The sequence below is a fragment of the Corvus moneduloides genome, chromosome 11, assembly GCF_009650955.1.
Source record: "Corvus moneduloides isolate bCorMon1 chromosome 11, bCorMon1.pri, whole genome shotgun sequence".
Taxonomy (NCBI): Eukaryota; Metazoa; Chordata; class Aves; order Passeriformes; family Corvidae; genus Corvus; species Corvus moneduloides.
In genome coordinates this window covers 18,475,943-18,501,411 of record NC_045486.1, presented here as the reverse complement: position 1 = coordinate 18,501,411, position 25,469 = coordinate 18,475,943, and the positions used below count along the sequence as shown (strand labels likewise).

General features: G+C 49.9%; 3 protein-coding genes and 1 long non-coding RNA gene across 13 annotated transcripts; all 4 read right to left on the bottom strand.

The window, feature by feature from the left end:
- Positions 1-4: 4 nt before the first annotated feature.
- On the bottom strand, positions 5-7,739 carry LOC116449270 (histone-lysine N-methyltransferase 2D-like). 2 transcript variants are annotated; one of them, XM_032120635.1, is made up of 11 exons: positions 6,950-7,739; positions 5,605-6,246; positions 3,783-3,893; positions 3,374-3,465; positions 3,188-3,289; positions 2,783-2,907; positions 2,544-2,706; positions 2,347-2,457; positions 2,027-2,136; positions 1,750-1,875; positions 5-1,568 (listed from the first exon to the last, which is right to left on the bottom strand). In XM_032120635.1, the coding sequence occupies exons 2-11, from the start codon at positions 5,750-5,752 to the stop codon at positions 506-508; spliced, it is 2,151 nt and encodes a 716-aa protein (XP_031976526.1). In that variant the 5' UTR covers positions 5,753-6,246; positions 6,950-7,739; the 3' UTR covers positions 5-505. The 2 variants fall into 2 exon arrangements, 1 of the variants encoding a protein (XP_031976526.1); XR_004242321.1 differs by lacking the exons at positions 5-1,568; positions 1,750-1,875; positions 2,027-2,136; ... (2 more) ...; positions 2,783-2,907; positions 3,188-3,289 and adding an exon at positions 4,152-4,421 and having other exon boundaries at positions 3,380-3,465; positions 3,783-4,056.
- Positions 7,740-8,962: 1,223 nt separating this feature from the next.
- LOC116449271 lies at positions 8,963-9,497 on the bottom strand. Its single transcript, XR_004242322.1, has 2 exons — positions 9,418-9,497; positions 8,963-9,073 (listed from the first exon to the last, which is right to left on the bottom strand). It is a non-coding gene; the product is annotated as an uncharacterized LOC116449271 (long non-coding RNA).
- An 8-nt stretch (positions 9,498-9,505) lies between these two features.
- Positions 9,506-14,733, bottom strand: LOC116449515 (histone-lysine N-methyltransferase 2D-like; the record flags this gene model as incomplete). The annotated part of the gene is made up of 10 exons (XM_032121132.1): positions 14,565-14,733; positions 12,743-12,853; positions 12,334-12,425; positions 12,148-12,249; positions 11,741-11,865; positions 11,502-11,664; positions 11,309-11,415; positions 10,985-11,098; positions 10,715-10,833; positions 9,506-10,560 (listed from the first exon to the last, which is right to left on the bottom strand). Coding segments are annotated over exons 1-10 (2,136 nt in total), but the record flags the coding sequence as incomplete, so codon positions are not given.
- LOC116449268 (nucleolar protein 8-like) lies at positions 14,709-25,245 on the bottom strand. 9 transcript variants are annotated; one of them, XM_032120630.1, is made up of 16 exons: positions 24,564-25,114; positions 24,359-24,421; positions 23,500-23,578; positions 23,049-23,196; positions 22,105-22,173; positions 19,920-21,803; positions 19,516-19,632; positions 19,073-19,192; positions 18,664-18,748; positions 18,166-18,310; positions 17,570-17,653; positions 16,733-17,007; positions 16,395-16,521; positions 15,878-15,948; positions 15,124-15,206; positions 14,709-14,780 (listed from the first exon to the last, which is right to left on the bottom strand). In XM_032120630.1, exons 1-16 carry the CDS (start codon positions 24,700-24,702, stop codon positions 14,727-14,729), a joined length of 3,543 nt encoding a protein of 1,180 aa, XP_031976521.1. In that variant the 5' UTR covers positions 24,703-25,114; the 3' UTR covers positions 14,709-14,726. The 9 variants fall into 9 exon arrangements, with proteins under 9 accessions (XP_031976521.1, XP_031976522.1, XP_031976523.1 ...); XM_032120631.1 differs by having other exon boundaries at positions 14,709-15,671; XM_032120632.1 differs by lacking the exon at positions 15,124-15,206.
- Positions 25,246-25,469: the final 224 nt, after the last annotated feature.

Genomic DNA, 25,469 nt, shown 5'->3' with positions numbered 1-25,469 from the left:
TTTGTTCTTTGAAGGTCCAAACAAGTCTTTTAAATCAGCAGCAATGTCGTAATCGATGTCTTCAGACACTTGAGGCAGTGTCTCACTCTCTTCTTTCTTCTTCCTTTTGGCTTTCCTGAAATCAGATTGCTTAAGGATAGCAACACAGCACATGTCCTTTCCAAAGACAGCTTCCCTAAGAGCCACCTTGCTCTTCTGTCTCCCTAAACGTATCCAAGCCCACTAAGGAGTGGTTCACTTTCAAGGGTAAGCAGTGGGGAAACATCTGAGGTCTGAGTCTAAAGGCAGGAACAAGTGTCCTTTTTAATTAGCCACCCCCTTAAGTGACTTTTCACTTAATAGGTGGCAACACAGAAATCAGGTATTTAGCACAGATTCCTGCCAATAGCAATGTCAAGAGTTAATACACTTTTCTCAGAGACCTGCAAATCTCAAGGTCCCTGTATTGAGCTTCCTCACCTTCACTTACGGCAGAGAACAGACGGACTAGAAAGAAAAGATGACGCTACATGCTGATTTTCGAGGCCTGAGTTGAGGCCCGACGTCGCTGGCGGGAGCGGTTGCTCCTGGTGGATGTCCCCGGCAATGTCACCCTACGCCTGGGCCTCTCAGCAGTTGCTGCTGTCCTGCGGCTCCTGTCACGGCGACTCCTTGACCGGACAGGTGGATTTGAGGCCCGACGTCGCTGGCGGGAGCGGTTGCTCCTGGTGGATGTCCCCGGCAATGTCACCCTACGCCTGGGCCTCTCAGCAGTTGCTGCTGTCCTGCGGCTCCTGTCACGGCGACTCCTCGACCGGACAGGTGGATTTGAGGCCTGACGTCGCTGGCGGGTGCGGCTGCGTCTGGGGGATGTCTCTGATGGTGTCTCCCTCGGCCTGGGCCTCTCAGCAGTTGCTGCTGTCCTGCGGCTCCTGTCACGGCGACTCCTCGACTGGACAGGTGGATTTGAGGCCTGACGTTGCTGGCGGGAGCGGTTGCTCCTGGTGGATGTCCCTGATGTTGTCTCCCTCGGCCTGGGCGTCTCAGCCCTTGGTGCTGACCTCTGGCTCCTGTCACGGCGACTCCGCGACCGGACAGGTGGATTTGAGGCCCGACGTTGCTGGCACGAGCGGCTGCGTCTGGGGGATGTCTCTGATGGTGTCCTTCTGTGCCTGGGCCTCTCAGCCCTTGGTCCTGTCCTCTGGCTCCTGTCACGGCGACTCCTCGACCGGACAGGTGGATTTGAGGCCCAACTTTGCCGGCGAGAGCGATTTTGCCTGCGGTCAGACCCAGAGCCTCTGGAATGGCTGGTGTCTGATGACCTTGATGTCACCTCACTCTCCGTGGAGGGGCTGCTGCTCTCCAGCGAGGAAGATTGCAGCAGCTGCCTCATTGGTGCATGTTGGACGCTGCTGCGTTTGCTGGTCTCTGGAGACGGAGACAGGGGAGGCACACCCGATGGTGCCAGGATGCCAGAGTTGGGGCTGATGGCCTCGGATTGTGCAGAGCTATGGGAAGGCTCCAATCCATGAGAAGGCTCCAATCCTGACTGTCCGGCCAGGCTGGGGACATTGAGCTCCGGCTCATCCCTGGGGGCATTGAGCTCAGGCTCATCCCTGGGGGCTGTAAGGGGAAGCAGGAATGAGAGGGGCCCAGCAGGCCTGGGCCAGGCCAGGCCAGAGCGGTGCCCCCAGCTCTCCAGGAGCGGACGGGCTCTGCCAAGCCCAGCCTTGGCACTGACCCCAGCCCAGGGCCACGCAGCTGCGTTGCCTCATACCTGTGCCCAGACCAGCACAGCTGTCACACTCCCAGCTGGGTGTGTTGTTTCTGAGGCCAGAGCAGCGCCTGTGGGTGCCCTCAGCAGCACAGGAGGAGCACAAGAGCAGTTCCCAGGGCCTGGGAAAGCAAATGGGTTCATGGCACTGAGGACAAAGTGTCCACAGCTCGGGATTGTCCGGCTGAGCTCTTCTTCTGCCTCCTTCTGCTTCGAGCCCTTGCCGAGACACAGGTTCCCTGCAGAGCCCTGGGGTGCAGCTGCCCAGCTTACCCCTCTTCCTCTGCCTCCTCCCTGCCTCCTGGATAAAGGCACTTCCTGGCATTGCACCAGCTGTGCCTCTCTCCTAATTCTGCAAATGCATTGTTGTCCTCCCATGTTGGCTGTCTGATGGGGAAAGGAAAAGCTGATGAGTTTGTGCTGCTCTGCCATCCTGGAGGTACAGGCTGTCCCTGCTCTTCCTCCGGTGCTTTTTCAAGTCTTGCATGAAGCTGAAGCCCAGACTCACGGGACAGGGCAGGGCCAGGACTGCGGGGGCAGGGCCTGGCACAGCAGCTGCCCCCTCCTGTGTTGTGAGCCAGGCAGAAAGACACCAACCTGAAGGGGATTCGGATCCCCATGACGAACATTTGGACAGCAAACTCATCATCGTCTCTGCAGAGGGGGCACTGGAAGTACAATGCACCAGCGCGCAAGGCCTGTCCCTGCAGGGCAAACAGCAGCAGCGTGAGCAAGGCCCTCATGCTGCTGAGCACCTGCTGTGCCCCGGGGCTGCGGAAATGGCTCCTACCTGGATGCAGTCCCTGTGGAACCAGGCCTTTTTGCACGCTGGGCACACCAGTGTTGTGTAGCTCTTTCTCTCCTCCACAGGCTCCATGCAGATGGGGCATTCGGTGCCTGGCTCCGGAATCGCCCTCACATCCTGTTCTGGGCAGTGCTCAGGGCAGTAGGAGCTGGGGGAAAAGGGACGAGCAAAGTGGGAAATGCTGGGTCCTTCCACAGGGGTGGCCAGAAGGGGAGAGGAGGTACCTGTATGGGGTTATGTATTCAGTCACACAGTGACCCTCCTTGGCACAGGGCAGGTGGAACCATCTGTCGCAGTCTTCCTGACAGCACATGATGGTGGCTCCAGTCTCCCCACAGACACAGCAGTGCTGGAAAGAGCCAAGCAGCCCCATCAGCAGCAGCCTCAGGGCCTCCCCAGGCAGCCCCACGGCTCCGGGCAGGGCGCAGGACCGTGGCCGCTGCTGGGTCTCAGCCCACAGACCCGCCTGGAGGAAGAGGCTCCTGTGCCAGAGCCTCTGTGGAGCTGCTGGGAGCCAGACTTTTGTCCCACAGCTGGTGGGAAGGGCCGGCCTTTCTTTTGTGGGGTCTGGACTAAGCACTGGCAAACCTCGCCTGGCACAAACCTCCCTGCTCTTGTCAGGCTCTCACCTTCTGAGCCGCCCGGCTGACTGCAAGTTGGATATCGCGAGGGTGATAGCCCATGAATCCTACACGACGCTTTCCTTGTCGAAAATTGGACATGGCGAAATTCTGTGGCAAAGACAGGGAGCTGATGAGGAGAGAGTGGCAGGGGCTGCCCTCTGCAATGCCGGAGGGAGGCCCGGTGCAACTCACCAGGCAGAAGATGTGGGCACAGAGCCCGTGCTTCTCCTGTTTGTCGCCGCAGATGTCCGGGTCAGCCTCTGTGCGGCGGCACAGCAGGCATGCTGCAGGGGACAGAGCCAATGGCACCGGGCACGAGCACCTCTGCGGGGCTCTTAGCCCGCAGCATCGGCCCCAAGGGCTGCTCTGGCCCTGCCTGCCTGGCTGATGGGCAGGCCTGGAGGCCTTGGGGAGCAGGGGACAGCGCGGGCGTCCCCACAGCTGCCCCCTGGCCCGGCTGGGCCCCCCTTGGGCAGGAAGGAGGCTCCCAGCCCCAGCATGGCTGGGCAGCTCCTGCCTCCCCCTGCCTCCGCTCCGGGCCCCACGCTGGCTGCCCCGACAGCCCCTGTGCCAGGCTGCGGGAGGGCTGCTTTGCCCTCACCTGGCTCCCTGGCATCAGAGGCCTCCTGCTTCCCTTCTGCCATGGTTCTGGTCTGCGATGAGTCCCCGTGCAGGAACACCGCGACCTTCTCCAGGCGCTCGTCCTCTCCCTCTGTGGGAGAAAGAAGAGTGTGGGGAGTTTGCAGAACCGGCCCAGAGCCACGAGGGCACTACTCCCTGGTGAGCCCTGCGTGAGCCCTGCTCCAGTCCGCCTTCTCCTCCCGTCACCGCGTCGAGGAACACTGCTGTCTCCCGTGGATGTTCCTCTGCTGCGTCTGGGAAGGGAGAGGCAGGTGAGCCTGCAGCACAGGCCCAGAGCCCCGAGGTGTGGGGCCCCTCTGGCCCCTGGGCAGCCCCGTCCCTGTCCTACCTTCTCCTCCCGTTGTCAGGCGGCACTGACACACGGCCTGAGCCCAGCGTTCCCTCTGGTGGCCTTGGTCGCACGGGTCACAATGGCCATTCTGACATCAGCAACGCGCACCCAAAATAGGGGCAGCGATGGCCTCAGTCCCACGCCACCCTTGGGAACCGAGGTTCTGAGATGGGTCCGAGCCTTTGGTCAGAGCCCAACCAGGGCAGGGGCTCCTGCAGCAAGTGCAGGGTCAAATGCCAGGCCCTGGGGCAGCCATCGAGGGTGGCACTGTTGGCAGAAAGGGGTTGTTCAGGCAGTGCCACTCCAGGGCTCCTGCCCCTGGCAGTCGGCTGCCCAGAGAGCTTGTGGGCTCTCTTGCACTGGACACATTCAAAAGCTGCCCCAGGTGGAGCGACGTTTTCCCTGAGACCTGTCTGGAGAAAGCCCAGAGGAACCTGATTTGATACTCTTGCTGGTCAGTGTTGGGAACAGGAGATAAAACTGGAGACCACCGCACGTGGCTCCCAACCTCAATTATCCTGTCACCCTATGAACTAACAACTTTGACATTTAGTATTAAATGGAAAATTTAGTGATAAGCTCCTGAGAAACGCCAGCTTTTACCCTGACTCTGATGGAAACCCAGAGAATTCAGAGGGAGTTTTCTGCGGGCATCTGACTGGAGAGCTTGAAACAGTCCTCGACTCAGAAGTCAAATGCAGGAGGATGCTTTTCCCACATGAAAGGCACTTTTGCCAGTTTGGTCCATGCTTTCCTACTAGCCAATAAATATATTGAAAAAAACTAGTGCTAGAAGAGAAGCACAAACCGTTCTTTTGGCCTTTTCTCATTCACGTCTTTGCAAGCATGCTCCTGGAAAATCCAGATCAATGGCTTCTAGAACAATCAGCGGGACCCCTGGAAAGCAAGGGGTGACGAGCAGGGACACCCTGCACCTGCCTGATGCCGGGGCAGCGGGAGTTCATCAATTTTCCTGACTCCATGGGAGAGGCACCTTGGGAGGACAAGGATGCCTTCACTGAACTAGGAGGGAGGCACAGCTGGCGCAATGCCAGGGAGTGCCTTTATGCAGGAGGCAGGGAGGAGGCAGAGGAAGAGGGCTAAGTTGGGAAGCGGCACCCCAGGGTCTGTAGTGAACCCGTGTCTCGGCAAGGGCTCGAAGCAGAAGGAGCCAGAAGAGCTCAGCCGGACTATGCCGAGCTCTGGACACTTTGTCCTCAGCGCCATGAACCTCCTTGTTCCCCAGGCCCTGGGAGCTGCTCCTGTGCTGCCCCTGCCAAGTTATGTATAGACACAGAGCTACCTGCTCTTTCCCAACCCTGTGCAGCACTGGACACGAGGACACAGTAAAATGTTGTCTTCGTTACATGATCTAATTATCAAAAGTCCGGCCAAGAAGCAACTGACATTGAAGCCCTACACACAGAAAACCCCAAACCCTGGTACAAACCTTGAATTGACACAGGACACGTATTCCTATTCAGAAACACAGGCTGACAGTTTTGGCCAAAAGTTTTTCCTATTAGATCTTGGAAAGGATTTCCAAAGTAACATTGGTTTGCAACTTCTTCAAGGAAGAAACATGACACGCTTCTCATCAGTAAAAGAAGATTTATTGGTTTGCTTTCACTTTTCTTTTGGCGTCCTTATGCTTCCTTCGGCATTCCAGAAAATGGTGAAAATCCAACGTATTATTAGGAGAAGTTTCTGAATCCACTATTAGGAGAAGTCTCTAAACTCACTGTTTCTCTTGAACACTTTCTCTATGTACAGCTAAGTCTCTGGTCCTGTCCCGTAACGTGCAGAGATTTAGTGCTTTACCTGAGTGACATCACAACCTGATGTTATACACACCAGTATACTAAACCACTTTTGTTCTCTGGTAATTACAAAGTTTCAGGCTCTTGATGAGGTCCTGAATTAATTTCTCATGCAGATTCATAGCCCTGTTCCCTCCTCGTGCTCAGCTTTCAGCCACAGTTACCAGGGAACAGACGTTTCATACTCACCTCAAGCAATAATCTACGTCTGTCTTCCCAACCCTCTTTTTCTTCACTGAGCTCTACTGATCTACAAAATAACTTTGGGCCCTCTGCACAAAACAAAGAACCAATTATAAGGGTTAAACACTTCTGATGATGCTGCTGCTTGGATCACTCATGAGCAACACAGCAGTAAAGTCAGCAGCTCTATTCTCCACATCCTTCCCATTCGCTTCCCCCCACCACCACACGTGGGCTCCGACAGAAATGTTCGGTGTTACAGCCTCGTGTACTACGAGAAATGAAAGGCAGCAGCAGTTTTCCTGAACATGCTGAAATCTAGATTGCAGTGAAATAGCAGCTGCTCCAGGAAAAGCTCAACACCAGGATCCCACATCTCCCCCCAAAACTGATGGCTGCTGACGACTGAGATCCCCATTTTAACACGCGCTGTAAATCAGACAGGCTGGAAGCACGCAGGACAGTAACTGTATGAACACATCAGCTCGTTGCATCACAGTTATCTAGTAGGTCTCAAGAAACAAACATCCTTTAAGGCTGTCCTAAAACTGTGTTCTATCAAATGTAACAAGCCATTGTTTTGGTGGCCTGTGGAATGTTTTAGGGCTGCGTATGTTTTCTTTGACTGTTGTTTTCCTTGGTTTTTAGTACAAAATTCACTGGATTCAGAAGAGAAAAACCAAGATTCAGGAGGACAAAGAACCCCACGGGCATATGTGGCTGATAAGAATACTCAACGTTCTTAATGATAACAGCAGAAAGACAAGAAAAAGTTAAAGATGATATACATACCTGAAAGGGTCTGAAATGTCTAGGCAACTTGTCCAGTGACTGTTTTTTTGGTAAGCTCCAAAAGTCCAGATACCTATTAGGCAATTATCTGAAAGAAAAGAAAGCCAGACAGCTGCTCAGCCTTTATTTTGCCAGGACTTCCTCACGGGCTTCTAGCACAACCTAGACCCCAAGTAAGGGTGGCAAATGTTGACTACAAACCATTCATAAGCGGGCAGCATTTTTTCCTCACTGAATTCCAGTAAGAGTTTAAAAGGAAAAAAATACAAAAGGGGTGAATAAGTTCTGTTGTACCTCTTAGGCGTTCATCATCTTTGGAGAAGAAGAAGACTCTAGCACTTTCCGTGTGTGGTAAAGAAAGAAACCTAGACAAGTACAAAGGGATTTTAGCATCCTAAAAGGCACTATCAAATTCCATGAACACGAGTTAGAGCTGCAGCGCTTCAGAGAAATGGTAAACATTGAAGAGCTTTACTCCACAGTAACCAAACAGAGCCTTCTATAAAAACCCCCCTTTTTAAAAGAAAACTGACTGTGTCTTTGGCTTTTGGCCAAACTCAGTTTGGGTTTGGTCAAACCAAAACGACCCAGTTAATTTCTTGTGCTCAACTTCTCTCTCTTCATATTCAGCTTCACATCAAATGGGCTGCTGGGAGTTTTGACTCGGTGCAGCACAGACGGTTTTCCAAGATGACTTTCACTGCTCAGAGGTGTGCAATGTCCGTTTCCCGTTTCCTGAGTGCTGCTCTTAATATGCCCACAGCATCCAACTACAACAACCAAGGAGAGAACAAATAAAAATGGAACTTGCATTTCTTGGTCCTTTCCAATTTCTGATGGTTCAGGCTCATCATCACTCTCAGAACTGCTGTCTTGGAAACGTGGATCCTCTTGCCATGCGACTTTCACCGGTTTTATTGGTCCAAGTATGTAAGGCTCTGCAATAACAGCACCAAAAAAGAAAAAAAGCCAAAACCAGGTTATCCCTCTACTTGCCAGGAAAAGTCCCTCCTTTCAAGTGAAATACTTACACTGGAGAGGGCAGATTTCAGAAGGACAGAATCTTCTCCCCTCAGATTTTCTGAGCTAAATCTCTGCTCCAGTATTTTCCACTTTGTTCTAGGCATCTCCTACGTATTCCTAAACCTTGGTCGCTGCATTCAGAAGACACTAACTACCTTCTGAATTCAGCAGAAGTGTGGGGGGCTTGTTGCTTTGTGTTGTTGCACACAAAGCACCTTGGGTTTTTTAATCTTTTGGGTAACTTTGCATAGTTTCTTTTCTTTCCTACAAGACTGTGACTTGATTTAATATTGTTTCATCTTCATTTCATAAGGCCTCATTTTATCTGAGGTTAGCACACGCCAATGATGATGTGTCATTCAGCTTCCATTTTCTAAAGGTCCAAGAACAGAATTCAGTAACTAATAAAATGTTCTTGAATCCTGGGGTCAGCTCCAGGATTTTGCTCTTCACTCTACATTAACACACATTTTCTTTGAAATCTTGTTGGGTTCTATGAAACTTGCCAGGACTGGTGTGTCACCTTTTTCCCTGTTTGAGAAATTTAGGGGATGACAACAAGCTTTTTCACCACTCTGCAAAGACCCCACTGCCTTCTCTCTCAAAGCCCGCCTTTCAAAACTCTGAGATGCAAGCACGAGTTACCTCTCCTTAATCTACCACAAGCCTGGCAAGTAGAAATGAAGATCAAAATGCTTCTGCCTAATTACTGGCTTCTGCCACTGAAAAGCCCCTGGATCCTGACCCTCTTTACACCGTATTGCTCTGCAGTGCCTGCCTTAAGCTCTTCCTAGGAATGGCACTGTTAGAAGGGTTCTGCTGTTACCTTCTTTCATGCCCGACTCCTGTGTGTCTCCAAAGAAGGAAAAGTGAAAGCACTCGACTCCTGAGCTACGTCGTTCGCAGGCAAAGGTCCCAGATGGTTAGCTGGGACAGAGTCCTGCGCATCCTCTTTGTCCCAAGGGTATGTCCTCAGTGTTTTCTGGTTTGTTCTTTGAAGGTCCAAACAAGTCTTTTAAATCAGCAGCAATGTCGTAATCGATGTCTTCAGACACTTGAGGCAGTGTCTCACTCTCTTCTTTCTTCTTCCTTTTGGCTTTCCTGAAATCAGATTGCTTAAGGATAGCAACACAGCACATGTCCTTTCCAAAGACAGCTTCCCTAAGAGCCACCTTGCTCTTCTGTCTCCCTAAATGTATCCAAGCCCACTAAGGAGTGGTTCACTTTCAAGGGTAAGCAGTGGGGAAACATCTGAGGTCTGAGTCTAAAGGCAGGAACAAGTGTCCTTTTTAATTAGCCACCCCCTTAAGTGACTTTTCACTTAATAGGTGGCAACACAGCAATCAGGTATTTAGCACAGATTCCTGCCAATAGCAATGTCAAGAGTTAATACACTTTTCTCAGAGACCTGCAAATCTCAAGGTCCCTGTATTGAGCTTCCTCACCTTCACTTACGGCAGAGAACAGACGGACTAGAAAGAAAAGATGACGCTACATGCTGATTTTCGAGGCCTGAGTTGAGGCCCGATGTCGCTGGCGGGAGCGGTTGCTCCTGGTGGATGTCCCCGGCAATGTCACCCTACGCCTGGGCCTCTCAGCAGTTGCTGCTGTCCTGCGGCTCCTGTCACGGCGACTCCTTGACCGGACAGGTGGATTTGAGGCCCGACGTCGCTGGCGGGAGCGGTTGCTCCTGGTGGATGTCCCCGGCAATGTCACCCTACGCCTGGGCCTCTCAGCAGTTGCTGCTGTCCTGCGGCTCCTGTCACGGCGACTCCTCGACCGGACAGGTGGATTTGAGGCCTGACGTCGCTGGCGGGTGCGGCTGCGTCTGGGGGATGTCTCTGATGGTGTCTCCCTCGGCCTGGGCCTCTCAGCAGTTGCTGCTGTCCTGCGGCTCCTGTCACGGCGACTCCTCGACCGGACAGGTGGATTTGAGGCCTGACGTTGCTGGCGGGAGCGGTTGCTCCTGGTGGATGTCCCTGATGTTGTCTCCCTCGGCCTGGGCGTCTCAGCCCTTGGTGCTGACCTCTGGCTCCTGTCACGGCGACTCCGCGACCGGACAGGTGGATTTGAGGCCCGACGTTGCTGGCGCGAGCGGCTGCGTCTGGGGGATGTCTCTGATGGTGTCCTTCTGTGCCTGGGCCTCTCAGCCCTTGGTCCTGTCCTCTGGCTCCTGTCACGGCGACTCCTCGACCGGACAGGTGGATTTGAGGCCCAACTTTGCCGGCGAGAGCGATTTTGCCTGTGGTCAGACCCAGAGCTTCTGGAATGGCTGGTGTCTGATGACCTTGATGTCACCTCACTCTCCGTGCAGGGGCTGCTGCTCTCCAGCGAGGAAGATTGCAGCAGCTGCCTCATTGGTGCATGTTGGACGCTGCTGCGTTTGCTGGTCTCTGGAGACGGAGACAGGGGAGGCACACCCGATGGTGCCAGGATGCCAGAGTTGGGGCTGATGGCCTCGGATTGTGCAGAGCTATGGGAAGGCTCCAATCCATGAGAAGGCTCCAATCCTGACTGTCCGGCCAGGCTGGGGACATTGAGCTCCGGCTCATCCCTGGGGGCATTGAGCTCAGGCTCATCCCTGGGGGCTGTAAGGGGAAGCAGGAATGAGAGGGGCCCAGCAGGCCTGGGCCAGGCCAGGCCAGAGCGGTGCCCTCAGCCCTCCAGGAGCAGACAGGCTCTGCCAAGCCCAGCCTTGGCACTGACCCCAGCCCAGGGCCACGCAGCTGCGTTGCCTCATACCTGTGCCCAGACCAGCACAGCTGTCGCACTCCCAGCTGGGTGTGTTGCTTGTGAGGCCAGAGCAGCGCCTGTGGGTGCCCTCAGCAGCACAGGAGGAGCACAGGAGCAGTTCCCAGGGCCTGGGAAAGCAAATGGGTTCATGGCACTGAGGACAAAGTGTCCACAGCTCGGGATTGTCCGGCTGAGCTCTTCTTCTGCCTCCTTCTGCTTCGAGCCCTTGCCGAGACACAGGTTCCCTGCAGAGCCCTGGGGTGCAGCTGCCCAGCTTACCCCTCTTCCTCTGCCTCCTCCCTGCCTCCTGGATAAAGGCACTTCCTGGCATTGCACCAGCTGTGCCTCTCTCCTAATTCTGCAAAGGCATCGTTGTCCTCCCATGTTGGCTGTCTGATGGGGAAAGGAAAAGCTGATGAGTTTGTGCTGCTCTGCCATCCTGGAGGTACAGGCTGTCCCTGCTCTTCCTCCGGTGCTTTTGCAAGTCTTGCATGAAGCTGAAGCCCAGACTCACGGGACAGGGCAGGGCCAGGACTGCGGGGGCAGGGCCTGGCACAGCAGCTGCCCCCTCCTGTGTTGTGAGCCAGGCAGAAAGACACCAACCTGAAGGGGATTTGGATCCCCATGACGAACATTTGGACAGCAAACTCATCATCGTCTCTGCAGAGGGGGCACTGGAAGTACAATGCACCAGCGCGCAAGGCCTGTCCCTGCAGGGCAAACAGCAGCAGCGTGAGCAAGGCCCTCATGCTGCTGAGCACCTGCTGTGCCCCGGGGCTGCAGAAATGGCTCCTACCTGGATGCAGTCCCTGTGGAACCAGGCCTTTTTGCACGCTGGGCACACCAGTGTTGTGTAGCTCTTTCTCTCCTCCACAGGCTCCATGCAGATGGGGCATTCGGTGCCTGGCTCTGGAATCGCCCTCACATCCTGTTCTGGGCAGTGCTCAGGGCAGAAGGACCTGGGGGAAAAGGGATGAGCAAAGTGAGAAATGCTGGGTCCTTCCACAGGGGTGGCCAGAAGGGGAGAGGAGGTACCTGTATGGGGTTATGTACTGAGTCACACAGTGACCCTCCTTGGCACAGGGCAGGTGGAACCATCTGTCGCAGTCTTCCTGACAGCACATGATGGTGGCTCCAGTCTCCCCACAGACACAGCAGTGCTGGAAAGAGCCAAGCAGCCCCATCAGCAGCAGCCTCGGGGCCTCCCCAGGCAGCCCCACGGCTCCGGGCAGGGCGCAGGACCGTGGCCGCTGCTGGGTCTCAGCCCACAGACCCGCCTGGAGGAAGAGGCTCCTGTGCCAGAGCCTCTGTGGAGCTGCTGGGAGCCAGACTTTTGTCCCACAGCTGGTGGGAAGGGCCGGCCTTTCTTTTGTGGGGTCTGGGCTAAGCACTGGCAAACCTCGCCTGGCACAAACCTCCCTGCTCTTGTCAGGCTCTCTCACCTTCTGAGCCGCCCGGCTGACTGCAAGTTGGATATCGCGAGGGCAATAGCCCATGAATCCGGTCCGATCATTGTCTCGTCGAAAAATGAGGCTGGCGAAATTCTGTGGCAAAGACAGGGAGCTGATGAGGAGAGAGTGGCAGGGGCTGCCCTCTGCAATGCTGGAGGGAGGCCCGGTGCAACTCACCAGGCAGAAGATGTGGGCACAGAGCCCGTGCTTCTCCTGTTTGTCGCCGCAGATGTCCGGGTCAGCCTCTGTGCGGCGGCACAGCAGGCATGCTGCAGGGGACAGAGCCAATGGCACCGAGCACGAGCACCTCTGCGGGGCTCTTAGCCCGCAGCATCGGCCCCAAGGGCTGCTCTGGCCCTGCCTGCCTGGCTGATGGGCAGGCCTGGAGGCCTTGGGGAGCAGGGGACAGCGCGGGCGTCCCCACAGCTGCCCCCTGGCCCGGCTGGGCCCCCCTTGGGCAGGAAGGAGGCTCCCAGCCCCAGCATGGCTGGGCAGCTCCTGCCTCCCCCTGCCTCCGCTCCGGGCCCCACGCTGGCTGCCCCGACAGCCCCTGTGCCAGGCTGTGGGATGGCTGCTTTGCCCTCACCTGGCTCCCTGGCATCAGAGGCCTCCTGCTTCCCTTCTGCCATGGTTCTGGTCTGCGATGAGTCCCCGTGCAGGAACACCGCGACCTTCTCCAGGCGCTCGTCCTCTCCCTCTGTGGGAGAAAGAAGAGTGTGGGGAGTTTGCAGAACCGGCCCAGAGCCACGAGGGCACTACTCCCTGGTGAGCCCTGCGTGAGCCCTGCTCCAGTCCGCCTTCTCCTCCCGTCACCGCGTCGAGGAACACTGCTGTCTCCCGTGGATGTTCCTCTGCTGCGTCTGGGAAGGGAGAGGCAGGTGAGCCTGCAGCACAGGCCCAGAGCCCCGAGGTGTGGGGCCCCTCTGGTCCCTGGGCAGCCCCGTCCCTGTCCTACCTTCTCCTCCCGTTGTCAGGCGGCACTGACACACGGCCTGAGCCCAGCGTTCCCTCTGGTGGCCTTGGTCGCACGGGTCACAGTGGCCATTCTGACATCAGCAACGCGCACCCAAAATAGGGGCAGCGATGGCCTCAGTCCCACGCCACCCTTGGGAACCGAGGTTCTGAGATGGGTCCGAGCCTTTGGTCAGAGCCCAACCAGGGCAGGGGCTCCTGCAGCAAGTGCAGGGTCAAATGCCAGGCCCTGGGGCAGCCATCGAGGGTGGCACTGTTGGCAGAAAGGGGTTGTTCAGGCAGTGCCACTCCAGGGCTCCTGCCCCTGGCAGTCGGCTGCCCAGAGAGCTTGTGGGCTCTCTTGCACTGGACACATTCAAAAGCTGCCCCAGGTGGAGCGACGTTTTCCCTGAGACCTGTCTGGAGAAAGCCCAGAGGAACCTGATTTGATACTCTTGCTGGTCAGTGTTGGGAACAGGAGATAAAACTGGAGACCACCGCACGTGGCTCCCAACCTCAATTATCCTGTCACCCTATGAACTAACAACTTTGACATTTAGTATTAAATGGAAAATTTAGTGATAAGCTCCTGAGAAACGCCAGCTTTTACCCTGACTCTGATGGAAACCCAGAGAATTCAGAGGGAGTTTTCTGCGGGCATCTGACTGGAGAGCTTGAAACAGTCCTCGACTCAGAAGTCAAATGCAGGAGGATGCTTTTCCCACATGAAAGGCACTTTTGCCAGTTTGGTCCATGCTTTCCTACTAGCCAATAAATATATTGAAAAAAACTAGTGCTAGAAGAGAAGCACAAACCGTTCTTTTGGCCTTTTCTCATTCACGTCTTTGCAAGCATGCTCCTGGAAAATCCAGATCAATGGCTTCTAGAACAATCAGCGGGACCCCTGGAAAGCAAGGGGTGACGAGCAGGGACACCCTGCACCTGCCTGATGCCGGGGCAGCGGGAGTTCATCAATTTTCCTGACTCCATGGGAGAGGCACCTTGGGAGGACAAGGATGCCTTCACTGAACTAGGAGGGAAGCACAGCTGGCGCAATGCCAGGGAGTGCCTTTATGCAGGAGGCAGGGAGGAGGCAGAGGAAGAGGGCTAAGTTGGGAAGCGGCACCCCAGGGTCTGTAGTGAACCCGTGTCTCGGCAAGGGCTCGAAGCAGAAGGAGCCAGAAGAGCTCAGCCGGACTATGCCGAGCTCTGGACACTTTGTCCTCAGCGCCATGAACCTCCTTGTTCCCCAGGCCCTGGGAGCTGCTCCTGTGCTGCCCCTGCCAAGTTATGTATAGACACAGAGCTACCTGCTCTTTCCCAACCCTGTGCAGCACTGGACACGAGGACACAGTAAAATGTTGTCTTCGTTACATGATCTAATTATCAAAAGTCCGGCCAAGAAGCAACTGACATTGAAGCCCTACACACAGAAAACCCCAAACCCTGGTACAAACCTTGAATTGACACAGGACACGTATTCCTATTCAGAAACACAGGCTGACAGTTTTGGCCAAAAGTTTTTCCTATTAGATCTTGGAAAGGATTTCCAAAGTAACATTGGTTTGCAACTTCTTCAAGGAAGAAACATGACACGCTTCTCATCAGTAAAAGAAGATTTATTGGTTTGCTTTCACTTTTCTTTTGGCGTCCTTATGCTTCTTCCGGCATTCCTGAAAATGGTAAAAATCCAACGTATTATTAGGAGAAGTTTCTGAATCCACTATTAGGAGAAGTCTCTAAACTCACTGTTTCTCTTGAACACTTTCTCTATGTACAGCTAAGTCTCTGGTCCTGTCCCGTAACGTGCAGAGATTTAGTGCTTTACCTGAGTGACATCACAACCTGATGTTATACACACCAGTATACTAAACCACTTTTGTTCTCTGGTAATTACAAAGTTTCAGGCTCTTGTTGAGGTCCTGAATTAATTTCTCATGCAGATTCATAGCCCTGTTCCCTCCTCGTGCTCAGCTTTCAGCCACAGTTACCAGGGAACAGACGTTTCATACTCACCTCAAGCAATAATCTACGTCTGTCTTCCCAACCCTCTTTTTCTTCACTGAGCTCTACTGATCTACAAAATAACTTTGGGCCCTCTGCACAAAACAAAGAACCAATTATAAGGGTTAAACACTTCTGATGATGCTGCTGCTTGGATCACTCATGAGCAACACAGCAGTAAAGTCAGCAGCTCTATTCTCCACATCCTTCCCATTCGCTTCCCCCCACCACCACACGTGGGCTCCGACAGAAATGTTCGGTGTTACAGCCTCGTGTACTACGAGAAATGAAAGGCAGCAGCAGTTTTCCTGAACATGCTGAAATCTAGATTGCAGTGAAATAGCAGCTGCTCCAGGAAAAGCTCAACACCAGGATGAAAGCTGATGCTGGCTAAGGACTGAGATCTCCATTTTAACACATGCTGTAAATCAGATAGCCTGGAAGATTGCAGAGCACTACGATTATATATATGCCCAAAAGGGTCTGAAATGTCTAGGCAACTTGTCCAGTGACTATTTTTTTGGTAACTCCAAAAGTCCAGATACCTATTAGGCAATTATCTGAAAGAAAAGAAAGCCAGACAGCTGCTCAGCCTTTATTTTGCCAGGACTTCCTCACGGGCTTCTAGCACAACCTAGACCCCAAGTAAGGGTGGCAAATGTTGACTACAAACCATTCATAAGCGGGCAGCATTTTTTCCTCACTGAATTCCAGTAAGAGTTTAAAAGGAAAAAAATACAAAAGGGGTGAATAAGTTCTGTTGTACCTCTTAGGCGTTCATCATCTTTGGAGAAGAAGAAGACTCTAGCACTTTCCGTGTGTGGTAAAGAAAGAAACCTAGACAAGTACAAAGGGATTTTAGCATCCTAAAAGGCACTATCAAATTCCATGAACACGAGTTAGAGCTGCAGCGCTTCAGAGAAATGGTAAACATTGAAGAGCTTTACTCCACAGTAACCAAACAGAGCCTTCTATAAAAACCCCCCTTTTTAAAAGAAAACTGACTGTGTCTTTGGCTTTTGGCCAAACTCAGTTTGGGTTTGGTCAAACCAAAACGACCCAGTTAATTTCTTGTGCTCAACTTCTCTCTCTTCATATTCAGCTTCACATCAAATGGGCTGCTGGGAGTTTTGACTCGGTGCAGCACAGACGGTTTTCCAAGATGACTTTCACTGCTCAGAGGTGTGCAATGTCCGTTTCCCGTTTCCTGAGTGCTGCTCTTAATATGCCCACAGCATCCAACTACAACAACCAAGGAGAGAACAAATACAAATGGAACTTGCATTTCTTGGTCCTTTCCAATTTCTGATGGTTCAGGCTCATCATCACTCTCAGAACTGCTGTCTTGGAAACGTGGATCCTCTTGCCATGCGACTTTCACCGGTTTTATTGGTCCAAGTATGTAAGGCTCTGCAATAACAGCACCAAAAAAGAAAAAAAGCCAAAACCAGGTTATCCCTCTACTTGCCAGGAAAAGTCCCTCCTTTCAAGTGAAATACTTACACTGGAGAGGGCAGATTTCAGAAGGACAGAATCTTCCCCCCTCAGATTTTCTGAGCTAAATCTCTGCTCCAGTATTTTCCACTTTGTTCTAGGCATCTCTTACACATTTTGCTGTTACCTTCTTTCATGCCCGACTCCTGCGTGTCTCCAAAGAAGGAAAATTTGAAAACACCCGACTCCTGAGCTACGTCGTTCGCAGGCAAAGGTCCCAGATGGTCAGCTGGGACAGAGTCCTGCACATCCTCTTTGTCCCAGGGTATGTCCTCAGTGTTTTCTGTTTTTTTCTTTGAAGATCCAAACAAGTCTTTTAAATCAGCAGCAATATCATAATAGATGTCTTCAGACACTTGAGGCAGTGTCTCACTCTCTTCTTTCTTCTTCCTTTTGGCTTTCCTGAAATCAGATTGCTTAAGGATAGCAACACAGCACATGTCCTTTCCAAAGACAGCTTCCCTAAGAGCCACCTTGCTCTTCTGTCTCCCTAAATGTATCCAAGCCCACTAAGGAGTGGTTCACTTTCAAGGGTAAGCAGTGGGGAAACATCTGAGGTCTGAGTCTAAAGGCAGGAACAAGTGTCCTTTTTAATTAGCCACCCCCTTAAGTGACTTTTCACTTAATAGGTGGCAACACAGCAATCAGGTATTTAGCACAGATTCCTGCCAATAGCAATGTCAAGAGTTAATACACTTTTCTCAGAGACCTGCAAATCTCAAGGTCCCTGTATTGAGCTTCCTCACCTTCACTTACGGCAGAGAACAGACGGACTAGGAGGAAAGACGATACTACATGCTGGTTTTAGTGGTCACAATTCCTATTATAGCTTGATTTTAGCAACCACAGAGAGAACTAAGTTAAAAACAGAGCAATCTGCATAGTTTCCAACTCAGTCTGTTGCTCTAACCATCTTTCCACGGGAAAAAACAACACAATTGTAGTTACCAAGCTGTAACACTACCTCTCATTTTCTGTAGCACTTGGTTTCCTTTCAAAAACTGCATGGTCCTCTCTTGTGGGGTCATAACGGAGGGCATTAATATCTCTACAAAAATAGAAAGGAGAAGAAACAGCATTTACATTCTAAATGCCTAACTGAAAGCTACCCCAAATCTTTACAGTCAGACCCAAATTCACATTGTTTTACCAGAAAAGCTTCAAATCAATCCAAAATATAACTGGCAGTTAGGAAGCACCCTCTAGTCAGTGTCTGGCTCAGGCAATATAGAAGCAGAAGTGGATTTAACCAAACAGCAATACTTCAGGTAAAACACAGCCCTCACTTGTGTGTTATCCAATGAGTTTATACCTACAACTGATAATCTCTTGAGGAACTACATAAATACAGCTATCCATATAGATATGGATGTATTTCTTTTAGTACCAAACATTGCATAAATTCAAATGGTCCAAAGCAGCAAAAAATCCAAAACAACACACAAGAACCCTTTATGCTCATCCTTCAAAATTTAAAGATTTCAGGGTCTTTCAGCTGCCTTCCTAAAAAACCTTAGCCTTGCTAAACCTCCTTCTTTACTGATAGTGGATGATTCATACTTGAATTTCTTCACACTCGTGGCTGTTTTATTTGGCTTGGGCTGCTCCAGGTTGATATTCAGGAGGCTTCCCAGTATTTGCAGATTTTTCTTTTTCTCTGCAGCAAGCTCCTCTTCTTCATCTGCTTTCAGGCTGTTTGTCTCTGCTAAGAGAAAAATAAATACATTCTATTTTCTCTGCTAAGCCTGTAATGCTGGATGCACAACATTTACTACAGTACTAGAAGAGTTCATGCCTATAAACACATCACTTCCTTTATCTTAAAGCTACTAAGAGGTTTTCTCCCTTGCACTGTAGAAAATCTTTCATTAGAAATGTCACAGGCATCTGTTTCATGGAAAAGTCAGGGCATTTATTTAACCTGTTCCCCGCTTGCATCACTCAACTGTGCAACTCCTCTGCCACTGACAGATGCTCTACACAAGATCCCAGTAAAGCAAGAAAGGCTGTTGAAAGGCTCTATGACTACCAGTAGCCAGGAAATTTGATCAGCTTTACCTTCTTCTTCACTGTCACTCTCAAGGAAGCGAGCATCCATGCGAAACCTTTCATCGGTGCCAAAGCGGGATTGCAGCTTCAGGAGCTGGACAAATGAAAGAGATGCTATTAAGCACCAGAGAAGGAAATCATCATTCAGTAACTTTGATTTTTTTACTATAATTATGGTAACATACTCTTTACCTTTAGCTTTTGACGCCTTTTCCAGTAATTTCTTTTTATACGAAGAACCGTGTCAGACAAACTCCTCCCACTCCCCACCACACATTATTTCCTTCCTTTAAGGGAATTCTATTGTAAGTTCATAAAAATCGTATTCAGCAAGAATGAAAAGATACAAGTCGTGTTCTTCTGAGGTGGTGTTACGGAGACCTACAGAAAACTCAGTTACAGTAATGGCTTCACTCACTTTTTCACCAGCTTTGCCTTCAAACTGGGGCTTAATTTTGAATCGCTCATCGTCTGTATCCTCTTGCTCATCCTCACTGCTATCAAACAGTCTGCCCGAAGGTTTGGAAGCTGACTTATCCTTTGTTACACAGAATGAAAAAGAGAAAAGCAGCTGTTTACATAAGTTTGAGAATATAAATCAGTCCCAACTTTGTTCATGTGCTCTCCAGTTTAGCTGAAAAAGCGGATTTCCTGCACAACCAGTTCCCTTCCTGATCCACATGCTTCGAATCTTACTTTGTGCACACACCTTGTACAATTCTGCTTTACAGTTACGACTGTTCGGTTTTACCATGGGCAAAATACCCATGCAAAGGGTAACTCAGATGTTACAACATGAGATAGTTTGGTATAAAAATTCAACTGATTATGTCACACTAAACTTCTCCCAGTAACACTTACTTCTCCATGCATATTTCCTGAACTTGCATCTTTTTTCAACATCTCATCCACTTCAGCTTCATTTTCCTCATCGGAATCGAATATGATGTGTTTGTGCTTTTCTGCTGGCTGCTTATCCTAGGAAAGAGTCAACTGTCAAGTCAAACACATCAAATACTTGCTGCCCTCAGACATGACTCTCTGAAAGACATTTCCATGACACAAAAAGAGGAATCTGCTATTCCTCTTGCAACTCTACAGGTATTCCAGGGATGGGGTATGCAGCCTTTTGTATACTCTCAAAAGAAAACTGGCAATGTCATCAGAAATTCGAGACTGATTTTAAAGCATCATGCTCCACATGTATTAATTACCCTCTTCCTTGTACTGTGGACTATTCAGGTAGAAGTTGTGAGTATAATTACCAGATTAGAAAGAGCTCCTTGAATGAGTTTCTTCTGTAATTCTCTCTCTCTGTATCTCTCTTCCAGAGCTGCCAGCCTCCTCTGGTTGTCCTGGAGCTGTTTCTCTATTGTACTGGGCTCTTTTGAGGCAGCAGCATGAAGACAAAGCTCCTTATCTTCCAGAAGGCTTGTCTTCCCATTCCCACCTTCATTACCTTCACATTCTGGATTTCTTTTGCATGTATTCCTCTTAAATGTTTTGGAAAGCCGTTTTGGGCTCTTCAGCTGCTGTTTAATGTGTTCCTGGGCCCCTGCAGCATCACTGTCCGTGTCACTGCTCCCATCACTCTGATCAGTACTGGCAGCAGCAGCTCCATGCTCTGAGTTTTGGTCTTGTAGAGAACTCACACCTTTGTTCTTCCCTTGCAAATGAGGCCTGGAGCCAGCTGCTGAGGCAGCAGCAGCTGACAGCTCCTTGTGTTGTTCACAAGGCATTTTGTGTCTCTTTTTGCTGCTGACTTCAAGTGAACACGATGGATGGTTCTTTGGCTGATTTTTGGATGACTCCTCCCCACAATAAGATGTACAAGCTTCAAGTCCCAAACTTTCTACAGACTTCTTCTTTAACTCAGTGCTGTCCTTACTTAACTCTTTTACACAAAGGGACCCCATTCCTCTGAAGGGCTGGTATTTCAAATGTGAATTATTTTGTCCCTTGGAGCTTTCCTCAACAGCATCCTCCTCCCCTGCTAAAATATCAGCCAGAACATCTTCAGGACAGACACCTTTTTTTTTAACTGCAGGATGAAATTTAGGAAGTTTTGCTTTATTTACAATATTATCCTTGGGATTATCTTCAGCACTGGACTGACAAGGACTCTGTGCACTGCCTGACCCCCCTGCAGGTGTCCCAGTGTTTTCTGCAGCCAGTGCTTTTAAGTCATCCAAGGTCAGGTCTAAGCGATAACAGTTTTGCATCATGGACTCATAATCAGAGCTGATTTCAGACTCCCCTTTCTCAGACTCTGAGCAAGAGCTGTCACTATCATGTATCTCTGTTGTACTGCTGGTTGCTGTACTCTGCAAGGCAGCAATTTTGGATTTGTTCATTTTCCCTTTTCTTTCAATGCGCTCTTCTTTTAAACTATGAGTTTTCAGTGAGGAGCCATTTACCAAACTGCATTTTTTTTTAGCTAATATTTCTTTATTTTTCACCTTCCCCTGTTTAGAATCTTCTGGAGTTTTACTTTCAGCAATAATTTCATCTGTATCTGCTGAATCATAACCATTATCACACTCCATAGTCTCTTTCTCTCTGTTACTTCCTTTGATAGCTTTCTTCACGGCATCTGAATTGCTTAAGGACCAATGACTACTGTATTTTAACTCAAAATTATCCCCAACAACTTCCAAGTGCTCACTTCCAGTCTCAACATTTTCAGCTTTATGTCTTTCTGTCTCTTTTTTTACCATTGCTCTGATCTCCTCTTCAGAATCAATGTCACTATCAGAAACACTTGTGTTATTTTTGGCTGCAACTCCATTTGCATTGCTTTGATCTGGTAATAAACCTCTCCCTGGTATCCTCCCATCAAGCCTCCTTGCTGGAAGCAATTCCAACTCCTCACTAGGTTTGGGTTTTGATTTCTGGTTGAGCTGTGGTGAGTCTGTGTGTTTTGGACACCCAGAGGACAGAGCTGCTCCATTCAAGGCCTCGCTGCCCAGCTGCCTCCGTTTCTTCAGTGGTTTTCTCATCCCAGGGAATTCCCCTCGCCGCTTCCTGGTTGTGCTGTCATCTCCCCCTTCCAGGTGCCAGGTGAGCTGGGATACAGGAGCTGCATGTGCCAGGTCTGGCTCCAGCTTCCTAAGGTTATGGCAGTACTTTGAGGGGTCATATTTCACCACGTTAGTCTGAGTTAAGGATGTGAAACACCCCGATCCTTTCAGCAGACTCAGGGCTTTAGGAACAGGCTGAATTCTGCAGGAAAGGACAGCAAAGAATTCTTTTTTTGTGTCATGACCATAATATGCCTTTAAACAACTGACTTGCAGTAGAAAACAAGTCACACAAACTTAGTGCAGGATTTACTTGGGGGATTCAGTAAATTAAGCCTGACAGAGAAGTAAAATTAAGACTGTTAAGCAACTGCTTCTCCATATGACAAAAGGGAGTTGTGTCCAAGCCCAAACAATCAGAAAAGGATATTTTATTTTTTTGTTGATTCCTGAGGTGCAGGATAGGCAAGACTCTGCCAAATTTTCCAACAACCCACTTCTAAAAGAAAAGAAAAATAATCAGTGTTTAAAAAAAATACAAAGTGGAAGTAACTCTGGAATAAAACAAATGTTTATTCTAAGTAACAAAAACATTAATGAAGAACCACATGTGATGGATTCTTTTTTGTTTATTCTCTCTAGTGAGCCCTACCATGCAACTTGGCCAGCTTCCTTCTCAAAAACCAAACAAACCAAAGCCAACCAAAAAACTAAATTTCAACAACCTACAAATAAAGGGTGATAATAAAGAACTAAATTGCTTTACATGTGCTGTTTTTAATATAGGGCTTCTGGTTTATGAATAAACAGTGGTACCTACAAAGACAGAATCACTATTATTTTGCTTTTTTCTCCTTTCCCACAAAAAAAAAATTAAAAATCCCTCCGAAACCATTCTGTGCTTTAGCAAACAGTTTTGGAAACTTAGTAGTAAATATAAATTTTGTTGCCTAAATCTGCATGTCCAGTGAATTTATTCTTAATTTTGTAAGCATGTGCAGACCCTGATCCTGTGTTGAAGCCCAAGCCAGCCACCAAAAGCTGTGTGGTGTAGAGAAATCAGTCACACATTCTCTTAACAAGCTTTTAAGGGTGACACAGAGATATTCCCAATATAGATAAGGAACGAAGCATTTCTTCATTTCACATGCAAGAGAGGACAGAATGATCATTATTATTTCCAGACATTGCAAAGAATGACAGGACCCTTCTCCAGGTCTACACACGAGGTCTTTCCTCAGAGTGCTTTTCACAACTTGGACTGTCACCCTGAATAATGAAGTTTCTTTATAAGCATAAATTTGGCATGAATTTAGATGCAATGAGCTTGCTTTTTGTTGTTTTATTTCTCTTACACATCTACCCCCACCATACCTTATGATCTGGCACCTCTGTACCTGGTACTGCTCTCATGTGGAAATCCACAACTCCAGTCTTTTTCAGTGATTCCAACAGACACATTTGGTCATTTCTCTGTGGTTTTTCTTTCTGCAGCTTTGCTTCCTCCCTCTCCGTGGCCAGCCTGTACCAGAAAGTACATCACACATGGAAAAAGGTCTGCCCAGGTGCAGAATTGGAGCTGACAGTGATCCCCTCCCACGGAACAGCAACCACTCACTACTCAGAGAATTAACACCCATCACCTTCAAGGGAATAATGATGCAAAACACGTTGCAGCATAAAACACACATCAACAGCCCACCAGAGTCTACAAAAACTGAAAGAATAACAGCGTAGAAGATGGAAGTACAGCCATAATATTATCAGATAAGCAGAAAAAAGGTGATTTTAGCAACAGCATACATTTGAAAAGATTGGTTTCTACCTCTGCAAAAAGCTTTCTTTGGCCAACTCAATTTGCAGGGTCCCCCCTTTCCATTTTGTTTTATTTAAAATTGACATGCCTACAAAACAGAGAGATGGAAATGAGTCTTTTCTATGTTAACAGAAAGCACACCACAGACCTCACTACACCTCCTTCTATGACAACCTGAGGCTCCCTCAGCATGACCTTACACCTCACTGCTCACTTGGGTTAGGCTTGGACCTGAAAGGGCCAATACCCAAATCTTAAACCAGGTCTACATCCAAAACTGAAGTGCTCACTGCAGAAGTGCCTCATGGCAGCATTCCCCACACACAGGGGCACATTACAACAGAAGCTTTGCATCAGCTCTTCTTCTGGGTTTCCTCTCACATAAGTCAATTTCAATGGTTTATAGACCTGATGGAAGCATTTGAAGTACATTTCCTTTTCATGAAAGGCTTAGAACAAACAAAGAGGTTGCCCAGAGAAGCTGTGGCTGCCCCATCCCTGGAAATGTTTAAGGCCAGGTTGAACAGGGAGCAACCTGGGATAGTGGAAGGTGTCCCTGCCCATGGCAGGGGGTGGAACGAGATAATCTTTAAGGTCCCTTCCAAGCCAGACCCTTCTACAAATCTCTGAAACTCTCAAATCACCGACTTCAGTCACAAGGAATCTTTTCAATCTGCTCACAGCAATTTCTGAAAACGTCAGCAAAGCAGCTTCCATAAAACTGCAGCTTAAAGAGAAGAGAATCAACCTGACAACAGAATGAAAAAGGCTCTACTGTGACCACAGCTGGATGTGACAACATGAGATGAATTATCAGCACTGTAACCTGCCTCAAAAACGTAACTAACCAAAACAAAAAAGTACTTACACTTTCTCAGATCTGCATCAGAAATGTTGACACTGATGTAGCCAAAAGTTTTCGTAGGGTTCCCTGGTGAATGACAAACGTTAAGTTAATTTCCATGTTGTTTCAAGGTTTCCTTTAAAATTGACCTGTCTCTGAAGCAAAAATTCCATTTCACATGCCAAATAGAAAAGAAATTAACTTTTAAAAGATGAAAGAAAACTGTTACCCTGATCATCTTTTCTGGTAATGATCTCTGCCTCCAAAACACGCCCAAACTTGCCAAATCTTTCTTCCAGTTCAGCCTTGGAAACCGTATGGCCAAGCCCTCCAACATACAAACGTTTGGAAACCTGTTCCTTCTCCATGCTCAGAAGTCAAGGTGTGACACCCAGAACACACACTCTGTTTCTCTGCAAGGACACAAAACAGATCAATGTGATTAGAACAACGAATCAGGGACAAATCAGCGCATCAGAAAGCCATGAAGAACCCTATAAGCAGAGCACTCTTTGATTTGCAGTAGGTAACACGCTCTGCTCCAGCGCAGCGACAGCAAATCCCGCGCTGCTGCAGGAACCGGGGTTCAGGCGCTGGGGGGTTTTTAAAACCCTGAACCACATAACCAAGTGCGCGAGCGTAAGTGCAGACGGCTCTTTACAATATAACCCAAGGGTTCCCTATGGAGGGAACGCGAGCCGCCCACAGCCCAACCCTCCCCTCCCGGGAGATGCCGAGGGACCCCCGGCCTGAGGAGCCGCGCAGGCGGCTCCGGCCCTGCCTCACCGCCGCCATGTGCAAGCCCCGCAGCGCCACCAGCTTACCCTCCCCCTCGCAACTCTCCCCAGCCCGCACTCGAAAAAAGGGTTCCGCCTCCTGGGGCCGCTGGATCCTGAGCGGCTGTTCGTCTCTGCCGGGTTCCTGTTTCCGGCCGGTCGAGTGTGGTGGGAGCACAGGGGCTGGCTCGTGTAACAGCGGACGCTTTGAACGTAACTAACCAGGAAGAAAAGCAGGGGTGTTTTCCGGAACACGTGAGCAAAAATTAACGTAACCAAGGGAACAGCCGAAAAAGCAAGGCTTTTCCCTTACGTTTATAATAAAGAACTCGGGAATTATCCCCCAGCAGCTCTGTTGT